The sequence below is a fragment of the Hyaena hyaena genome, unplaced genomic scaffold (assembly GCF_003009895.1).
Source record: "Hyaena hyaena isolate Hyena2069 unplaced genomic scaffold, ASM300989v1 scaffold_104, whole genome shotgun sequence".
NCBI lineage: Eukaryota > Metazoa > Chordata > Mammalia > Carnivora > Hyaenidae > Hyaena > Hyaena hyaena.
This window is the reverse complement of record NW_024080736.1, coordinates 2,429,088-2,439,307: the sequence shown is the minus strand read 5'-3', so window position 1 is coordinate 2,439,307 and position 10,220 is coordinate 2,429,088. Positions and strand designations below refer to the sequence as shown.

Sequence of the window (10,220 nt, the reverse complement as noted above, 5' to 3'; positions counted from 1 at the left end):
GGGGGGGGGGGGGGGGGGGGGTGGCACAGGTATGGCTCTCTGGTTGGCCCCCGAGAACAGGCAGGGCCACACTGCTTCCCTCGTTAGGGTCACATGAGCACACAGTGGCGCCAGGACACACTCCATGAGCTGATTACGAATATGCGAAGTCCTGTTTGCCTGGCATGCAGCAGGCACTTAATAAGTGTTCATTGACTAAATTGTAGCACATGTGACACGTGGCTACATTTGGAAGAGTGGTGGGGGAGAGAGAGTCAACAACTTCGGTGTAAGGGGCCTCCTTTGCTCCTGCTCCCTGCCTACTCCCGCGGCCCCATGGATGATTCAGGGAGGAACGTCCCCCAGGCTTGTGGAGTCAGAAGCCCTCACTCACCAGGATTAGTTTTCCGGATTTCGCTGTATACCGTCTCTGTGCCCTTGCTTTCCAGACCTGGAAAGCAATCAAGCACAGGTCAACAGCTGCATCTGGGCACCGGGTCGGCCCACTGTTGAAGCAAGAGAATGTCTGAGGCTCCCTGCTTGCCCACGACCCCGCCCCACGAGTGCCCGTCTCCAGCAGGCCCTGGAGACCTTATTGCCACTAAGCCCAGGCCATCTCCTGGCTTTCCAGGATCCTGGTCTAAGTAGCATCACTCTCAGCCTGGAAGTATGAGGTCAACAGGCCATGATGAGGGCAGGTCCACCTGCCCCAGGGGAACCCTAGACCCAAGGGTCTGTAGGTAGAGGGGTTCCCAGCATAGGCCTGCAGCCTCCTGCTCAGTGGTCCCATCCCCCCTTCCCTGCCAGTGTGCCCCCGTGTCCAAGCTCCCTCCCAGGAGGCTGGGCTATGACTTCCCAATCACCTGAGGTCTGGGTTAGAGCCTGGGCACCATCGTGATGTTAAGGACGAGCTGCGACTGAGAACCACTTGAAATCTTGAGAGCTGGGCTAGTTGATTTCAAATGCCAGCACATGGGCCTCATTCTGACTCTGACTAGCTCTGGATTGGCCCGGGTATTGAGGGGTTTTAAGAGCTCCCAGGGGGTTTCAATAGGCAGACAGGGGTTGAGATCCTTTGGTCTGGACTCGTTGGGACCGGCAGACAGATGACCAGCCAGGGTATGGATTACATTCAGAGGAGACCCAAGGTTTGGAAGACAAAGCACCCATATGGTCATCTGTTTAAGTTGAAGTGTATATACCGGTTGTATATACACACACATGTACACACACTCGTAGTGCATCTACATGCACTGTATGCATACATAGAGCGTGTACACACACAGCATGTGCAGACATACACACCCATAGATCCTCAGGAAACAGGATGGGCCCCCACTGCTTCCCCCACCTCCTCTCACCTGCACAAAGGACAAGGAAGCCTCACTGTAGAAAGGTGGCTCATACCATGAGTCCAACATTCTCCTACAGATCTGGAGACGAAGCCCCAGACCGGGTAAGATGCTTCCTGCCACCATGCTCAGTGCCATGTTATTTCTCTTGGTGGCAGATGGCTGGGGCATGTCCGTGGACTCTAACTGCAAGATACCCTTGACTCCCTCAGCTCCGGGGATGTCCTCTGACCCTAAACATACCCTTCCACAGCTGGCACGGCCCTTTCTCTTTGCCCCACTCCTCCCCATCCTCCAAGTCTCAGGACAAGCTTGGGGTACACACACCCTTACACACCTACATACGCCCTAACACACTCACCCCTTCCTGGCGCCCAGGGCAGGTGCATAGGCCCCCTGTACTCCCATGGCAGTTTGGGGACACTTGCTCACAACCACACTGATGTTATTTGTCCCCACAACTTTCTCTCCCCTGATAGGCCTGGAGCTCCTCGTAGTCATTGCAGTTACCTGGGGGCACCGGTAAAGGTTTCATGTGACAGTGACGGCACCAGGCAAGTGCTTGCAGGTGCCTCTATCTCAGGTCCCCTGAGCTTCAGGAAGGCTTTGGCATGATCAGTTTGCTCCCTGAGGTTTTAGATCTTAGGATTAAAATCATGGTTGTTCATGAGACACTGTATGGTGGTGGTTCCCCTGCCAGGACCTGAACACCAGGACAAAGCCTGGGAGATGGTTCAGATACCAGCAGGTGAACTTGGGACATTTGGGGAGGCCAGGCCCTTGCACAAGGCTTTAAATGGGTTCCCCCCTCTCCCTCCAGGGAACCAATCAGGAGTTGGTACTTGCTAGAGTGGCTGAGATACCAGGCCCCACTCTGCTCAGACACCTGCCATTCTCTAAGAGGCCTATACCACTCCCCAGGCTCCCTCCGCAGCACCAGATTTGGGGGTGTAGAGGGAAGCTCCAGGGATTCCCATATCTCCTGGGCATCTGTCACATTCCCAAGGGATTCTGCTCAATGTCAGGCTGGGCAAGCCACTCATTCAGTATGATCCTACTGTGTGCTGGGTATGGTGGAAGGTGGAGGCAAAAGGCGACTCAGACAGGAGCTTTTGGGAGCCCCAGGCCATGGAGCAGACAACGCTGTGATGAGCAATATAGGACACTTTACACCCGGCACACAGGTCCCTGCAAGCTCATCCTCTGATCCTGCCCCACAATGGGAGCGGGGGCCATGGGGAAGGAATGGAGGGAAGGAGCTGGGCTACCCATGTGGGGGCCTGGACACCCTTGTAAGCTCCACCACCTCCCGGAACACAAGGGGTGCTGGTAGACCTCTCTGGTCACCTTGGGGACACTCTAATACCCTCTGGACTCAAGAGCCGCACTTGACTCCCTTCCTCCTTATAACTGCAGATCAGCCTGTTGGTTTCCATCCCTAGAGGTGCCTCCTGCTGCCCCCCTGTTCTGCCCCTCAGTGATGGGCGGGGGCTGGCCCCTCATCACCACCTCCCCTGCTCAGCAGCTGCCTGCTAATGACTAACCCAGGCCAGCAGGCTGTTTGTCTCTGCTGTCAGGGATGTTTCCGGATGGCGCTTTATTTTGGCTCCTGTTTTTCTCTGTTAACAGAGAAAGAGATGGCTTCAACGTCATGGGGTTTTCCCAGCAATTAGCCTCAGAGCAAACAAGCAACAAACCGGTTTAACGAGTTCCTTCCCACCCCGCCTCCATCCATCCCCGAGTGACTCCTTGGGCAGCTGCCCGGTCAGAGTCAGAGCCGGATTCGGTTCCCAGCCCCTCCTCCACCCCAGCTGTAGAAGACAGAGCCTTGAAAACAGGGAACTAGATTGGCCAAGACCAGATCAAGTTTACTCATCACTGGCCTTGAACCCACAGAGCTCTTTCCTCACCCACCAACTCCAGGCCAGGCCTGCACTACCCTGATGTCCTTTAGCACCAAAGAGGCTGTGTCCAGAAAGCTCAACTTGAATCTTCCAGAAACTCTCCATTTCCACCCACGCGGCACTCATTTTAGCTCTCCCGGGGCCCCTGCAGCCTGGGGGAAAGTAACCACTTGGTTACCTGCACACGCTTGTCAAGGAAAGCTTCCCTCCTCACCCTGTCCTAGGGTCCTTTTCCCTTGAAAGCCCCGCCACCACCTTCAAGCAAGAAAAAGAAAACCAGACACTCTAACATGGAAACGTTCCCAAAAGAATGGAAAATCGACGCTTTTCCAAGGAGAAACCCTGCTTCCTTTCTCGTTCAGCTACCTCAAATCCAAACCCTCCCAGGCATTGGGCAGAGCGCTCACGATGCCACCTTGCCCTGGCCTGGCTGGCGACAGAGCAGGGGCAGGGCCTGGTCCACTGTGAGAAGCTTCAGGACCTCGAGGCCATGGCCGGGGGGCAATCACTGTCTGCCTGAGTGCCCAGTGGAGTTTGGAGGGTCAATGGGGACAGCAGAGTTTTTCCACACATCATCAAAATCACGGGGCGCCCTGACTTCTTGTTCCTCTTTTCTTTTGAGTCTGAAGTCCCCTTAAAGGGATGTAAGCTGCTACTCACATGACTGGGTCCGAGTGATGAAGGGGCATTTGCACTGGGCTTTGGTGGGACCAGAGGAGGTTGGAGGGGAGTCCCCTTCCAGACCCTGTAGCCAGAGCCGACCCAGACTCCATTCTGAGCACCAGAGCCCTGTGCTGTCTCCTCTTGGGCATCTCATACTTAACCCAGCTGAGCCCGCTGTTCCTCCCTGTCTCAGACATGATGACCATCTTCATAGTTGTCCACTCACACAACCTGTAGTGATTCTATCTCCATGGTCCTTGCCATAAAATTCACCCAGTGTTGTGACGTCTCTAAAACAGATCTCGAACCCACCACTGCCAGCGCTTCGGCCTCGTCCTCATCCCTTGTTGCCCAGTGTTAACACACGGGTCTCTCTGTCTCCATCCCTGTCCCCTTTCAGTCTGTCCTCTGCACCAGCCACAAGGAACCTGTCAATTTCCTGCTGAGAGGGCGTCCAAAGGCCCTCTGCTCCACTGAGACTAGAATTGCAAAGGGGACCTCCGAGGTCCCGCAGGCCACACATGTACCTTTGCTACTTGCACAAGGGCTGGTCCATCAAGGCCCTTCACTTGTTAACAGGCAAACCACTTTACAATGAAATAGCAAGGAAGAGAATTTCAGGCCTGTCATGGCCGCCACCGTTCCCAGGTCCAGTCCAGACTTGGAAGTGGGATGCCCTGGGTAGCCATGCAGATCAGGGAGTACCAACTGCAGGGGCCACAGACTGTGAGAACAGTGCCCCACTGGCAGCACACAGCCTAGGGGCCTTTGGGGGCTGCCTTACCGAAAGAGTCTGTGCACACAGCAGCTGACATGGTACCCAGAACCTAAGCAAGGGAAGGAAGAAGGAACCTAAAACTCTCCCCAAATCATGGAGCCAGAGAGATGCCATTGCCTTGTGGCTCTGGTCAAGGCCTGGTCTGGAAAACAGCCCTCAGCTTGCCAGGCAGAATAGACACAGCGGAGGCCTCAGCCTCAGCAGGAAGGGAGAGGGGGTGCATGGCAATAGCCCTAATGAGCTGCCCAGAAGGAGAGGAGGGCTTTGGATGGCTCCTTTGAGTGCAGGGGTCTGTGGGAGACCGAGGCTAGAGGAGAGCTAGGAAGATATACATGGTTTTCTGTGGGACCAATAGCAACCGAAATTGTTGTTCTAGCATTTGCTATGGACCAGCCCACTCTAAGTATCGGTCAGTACAGAGCCAGAACTAGGGACCTCCAGGCCACCTTCCCCTGAGAGAACCACACACATGAAAACAAAACCTGAAGCGTGACGCTAGTGCCACTGTTTACACAGCAGGGTACTCTGTGCTTTCAAAAGCCTTTCCCCAAGTGTCCCTTTAAAGAGCCAAGCCCTCACTACCTTCAAACATGCATTTCATTTACACGAGCTCAGTGTGCAAGCAGCTTTTTAAGGAAGATGCTAGGTTTGGGCAGGAACATACCTCTGGAGGAAAGTCCACATGCCCAAGGGTGAGGCTGCCCTCAAAGTCTCTCAACAAACACATTTCTTAGCACTTAGTAATTGCTCAATAAAACTTACTCATGACTACTAGTAAGGTAAATAACAAGTAATGAAATTTTACACCTCAAAAGCCTAGGCGGGGGATCATTGCTCTTGCCGTAGGCACATCTAACAGGTCTGTCTGCTGACCACCTCCCTTCTGACCGACTGAAGGGACCCTTGTCCCTGGATCATAGCACACCTCACCCTGGTGTCTACACCCAAACAGAGAGCAAAACATGAGGAATCGCTCCAGGGATGGTGTTTACCTTGATGACTCTCAGATGAGGTCACTTGCACTTCTGTGTATTCCACATCCACGGTCAGAGGCTCTGCTCAAAAGAACCACAGCACCGGTTAGACAAAATCTCCTTGGGGAGCCTCAGCCTGCCTTCGAGATTTCCACTCAAATGATTAAAACATTCCATATTTCGAGGAGGAAGCCAGACCCAGGCTGAAGGCCATTTTAAGTAGATGAGAAATCTTGGGCTGGGGAAGACAGTGATAAGTCCTGCTTTCCCCAGGACGTGGAAGGGTGCTCCTGCCCAGGTCCCCATCGTTTCTACAGGGGATTTGTAAAAACTCAGTAGACACAGAAAACAGCCAGTATCAGCCATGGCAGTTAACTCTAGAACTCTACTCCACAGCCACAGGCATAGAAAGCTATCTCCAAGATGGAAGGGATCTCAGGAAGTGGAGGATAGGGTCCTCAGCCTAAAAATGCTCTGAAGGTATGAGCCATATGCATAGAAAAACAAGTTAATGAGAGCAGTTGGGCTGCTAGAGTGAAATCCAATAAATTAGTTTGTCTTCGACTCAAAATTACATAATTGTTTTATTTTTGAAGCCTTAGAGTTGGGGTTTCTCACCAGCACTGAAAACAGTGATGTGTGGTCAAGGACACAGGTGTTAATTTCTTTAGATTTTTTTTTTTTTTTAAGTAGGCTTCACACCTCACTCAGAGTCTGAAATCATGACACAGAGATCAAGACCTGAGCTGAGATCAAGAGGCGGATGCTCAACCGACTAAGCCACCCAGGCGTCCCTACTTCTTCAAAGTGTTAGCTCCCATGATAGCAGCCCCGAGGCGAAAGGAATTTTCAGAGATGATTTAGCCCAATCCTCTGAGCTTTAACCGTGGTAAGGAATCTATTGTTAATTATCTTTAAAAATTAGTAGCAATGCTATTTTATTTTTTATAGCATATTTTTTATTTTTATTAAATACTTAGATACAAAATTATATTTGTAAGTTATGTATAAAATACATGGGGGCACCTGGGTGGCTCAATCAGTTGAGCATCCGACTTTGGCTCAGGTCATGATCTCATGGTTTGTGGGTTCAAGCCCTGTGTCTGGATCTGTGCTGACAGCTCAGAGCCTGGAGTGTGCTTTGGATCTTGTGTGCGTGTGTCTCTCTCTCTGTCCCTCCCCCACCCCACTCACACTCTGTCTGTCTCTCTCTCAAAAATAAATAAACATTATAAATAAATAAGGGGCGCTTGGGTGGCTCAGTTGGCTGAGCGTCCGACTTCGGCTCAGGTCATGATATCACGGTTCGTGGGTTTGAGTCCCGCGTCAGGCTCTGTGCTGACAGCTAGCTCAGAGCCTGGACCCTGCTTCAGATTCTGTGTCTCCCTCTCTCTCTGACCCTCCCCTGCTCACGCTGTGTCTCTCTTTCTCTCTCTCTCAGAAATAAATAGAACATTTAAAAATTAAAAATTAAAAAAAATAAAATAAAATAAACAACATCCCTGCCTCCACTATCCAAAAGAAGGGAGGTCCTCTATGTTACTCAGTAACCTATTCTGAATTGGCCAGTTCTCTGGTAGGTATATCCCAGTTCTTTCCCCCTAGAATTTGGGTTTCTTTCCATTAAGGACACAAGATAGCATCTTTGGAGAAAGCAACTAGCCATCTCCATTTATACACAGTGGCTGGGGACAGGGTCACTGAGAGAGGTGGAGAAACATACCCAGGTCTTAACAGTTTTAGCTTTTTCCCTAAGGGTGTTTTTTAATGTAAAGTTTCTCATTAAAAAAAAAATTAATTAGATAATTACCTTTACTTTCATTCATTGGTTTCATTGCATGGTTTCTAACATCTTTACTGTAACCTAGTTGAAAAATAACAATTAGGATAATGGCAATGGAATTTCTAGTTTCCTATATAACATTTAAAAAACTTAGTGCCACTAACAAATGAAGTCAAGCCTAACTGCTTCAGTGTGGTGGGCAACCAGCAGTGTATCTGATTCTGTATTCCCTCCTGGTCCCCCTACGGCTCCATCCCAACCACCGTGTGGTCACCAGAAATATGCTTGCCATCTCAGGGGAGGAAGACTCCTGCTTATGGATTGTTCAAAATTCAGAATCGTTCACTTTGAGCAAGCTCACTAGAAATTAAGCTTAATTCTTTCTGTGTTTATTTTTGAGAAAGAGTGAGAGAGAGAGAGAGACAGAGCGTAAGTGGGGGAGGGACAGAGAGAGAGGGAGACACAGAATCTGAAGCAGGTTTCAGACTTCAAGATGTCAGCACAGAGCCCAATGTGGAACTCGAACTCACGGATCAGGAAATCATGACCTGAGCTGAAGTCGGACAGGTAACTGACTGAGCCACCCAGGTGCCCTGAAATTAAGCTTAATTCTAAAATGAGGGGCCCATAACTAGAAACTAGCAAACTCACCTTCTCCAGCTGGAGAACTGAATGCATGAGAACATGGTTTAAAAAATTACAGTGCTGGGGTGATGGCTCATTCGGTTGAGCGTCCGACTTCGGCTCAGGTCATGATCTCACGGTTCATGGGTTCGAGCCCCGCATCGGGCTCTGTGCTGACAGCTAGCTCAGAGCCTGGAGCCTGTTTCAGATTCTGTGCCTCCCTCTCTCTCTGATCCTCCCCTGCTCATGCTGTCTCTATCTCTCTCTCAAAAATAAATAAAATATTAAAAAAAAATTACGGTGCTTTCAGGCTGCCACCTCGGTGGGCAAAAACATTTTTTAACTTTTTTTTTATCACGTTGTTCTTTATTAAAAAATAATTCTCAGGGTGTCTAGGTGGCTCAGTTGGTTAGGTGTCTGATTCTTGACTTCAGCTCAAGTCATGATCTCATGGTTTGTGAGTTTGAGCCCCACGTCGGGCTCCATGCTGACAGTGCAGAGCCTGCTTGGGATCCTCTCCCTCCCTCTCATCTGCTTACACGCTCTCTCAAGAATAAAAAATAATAATAATAATTCTTATGGATGTTACAAATACTACTTCTGAAGAATATATGAGTTTCCATTATTTAAACTAATTGCTTATTGTGATTATTAAAATATTTTATAAAGTGAAATAATCCATGGAGAGACAATATAAGAACTATAGTGTTTCTTGCATTTTGGAAATTGGGAGGGAAATCCTATTTTAATATACCTCTATTAGCATTTAATTTAAAGTGTCTATGTATTTACATGTAAATAATATAAATCACCAAAACACAAAAAGGTGTTTTCTCTATAACACTGGATTACTTTTTACTAAATATTCACCAAATATTTTTGAATGTAGTTTCTTAAATGATATATTTGCTCTTTTCTCTTTATTGGCCCATTACTTTTGCTAATACAAATGTTTTATTCACTTTCTAGTAAGGATGGTATCATATTTTGTGCTTTCTTTAGTTCCTGTTCTATTTGATGGACGTCAGGAATACAGTTTCCCAGGCTTTCCATTTATGTATGTATGTATGTATGTATATATTTATTTTTAGGCTCCACACCCCATGTGGGGCTTGCACTCATGACTCGGAAGTTAAGAGTTTCATGCTCTACTGATTGAGACAGCCAGGCCATTTTATTGACTTTTTAAAGGTCTGATTTGGTACTGTAAGAAGTGTTGAAATTCTTAAACTGATTTCTCAGGTATGCCCTGTAAAAGGCATATCCTAAAATTCCCAGTCTTGTGAAACACACAATTAGAAAAGAACATGAGCATTCTATTCTCAGACCTGCTGATAAAGAAAACTGCCCCGGACCTGGTCTGAGACAGGATGTCTTGTGTGATATAATTATAACCCCCTCTAGGGAGTGGCTGGCACCCTTGTTCAAAGGCTTGAGCAATTTTCTCCTAGACTTAATAAGATTAAGAACTCCAGGGACTGGCTGCCCACCCTACTGAGCTGACTTTCAAGCTTGCACTCAGCCTCTAGTCATGCATTCCTTTATTGTACCGCTTTTTTTTAATGCCTCCACTATCAGAGAAATATTTAAATTTGTTGTGGCAGAGTTTGAAAGGAAACTGTCTTGTGCTTATAATAAACAATTCCATCTGAGAAGATGTTTTACCAATGCCCTAATTTGGTAACTGGTCTCTTCTCTAACAGAAAGATAATGATTATACTTGGGCACTGTTCAAAGTTTTGGGAGATAAGCTGGGATGGCTACCCACAGCATCACAATTATTCTCCACATTCCCTGAGATGTTTAGAAGGTGGTAAAACTGGGATAAAAAGTTCTGCCTGTCTTCCAAAGTTTTTGTTTTGTTTGTTAACTCACCCTTCCATGACTGATTAGATTAAGTGTCCCTGCTTGAGGACAGGGCTTCCCTTCCAACTTGAACCCCACCACCTACAGATTCTGTTTCTAAGACGGGTAGGGGAGTATGTAGCCCGCTGGGGAAAACACTTCACAACGGCAGGAAGCCATGACTGTACCGTAATGTTTGTTGGCTTCAGTGTTGGCATCTGACATCTTGTCATTGCTGGAGTTCAGAAGCGGCACTGCTGGCCTTAAAATGAAATTAAAAAAGGAAAAATAAATATGACTTTTTTGGGCTCTAACTTC

At 48.5% G+C, this 10,220-nt stretch overlaps 1 protein-coding gene across 7 annotated transcripts in view; it reads right to left on the bottom strand.

Moving 5' to 3' along the window:
• The window catches only part of PECAM1 (platelet and endothelial cell adhesion molecule 1), a 72,499-nt gene that overhangs the window by 16,148 nt on the left and 46,131 nt on the right, over positions 1–10,220 (bottom strand). For 4 of the 7 annotated variants that reach the window (XM_039236000.1, XM_039236001.1, XM_039236002.1 and 1 more), the window contains 4 exons: positions 10,091–10,164; positions 7,461–7,514; positions 5,669–5,731; positions 374–430 (listed from right to left, as the gene is read on the bottom strand). In XM_039236000.1, coding sequence (XP_039091931.1) covers positions 374–430; positions 5,669–5,731; positions 7,461–7,514; positions 10,091–10,164 — 248 coding nt within the window. The remainder of the gene's footprint in view (positions 1–373; positions 431–5,668; positions 5,732–7,460; positions 7,515–10,090; positions 10,165–10,220) is intronic. The other 3 variants (XM_039236005.1, XM_039236003.1, XM_039236006.1) reach the window with 3 other exon arrangements.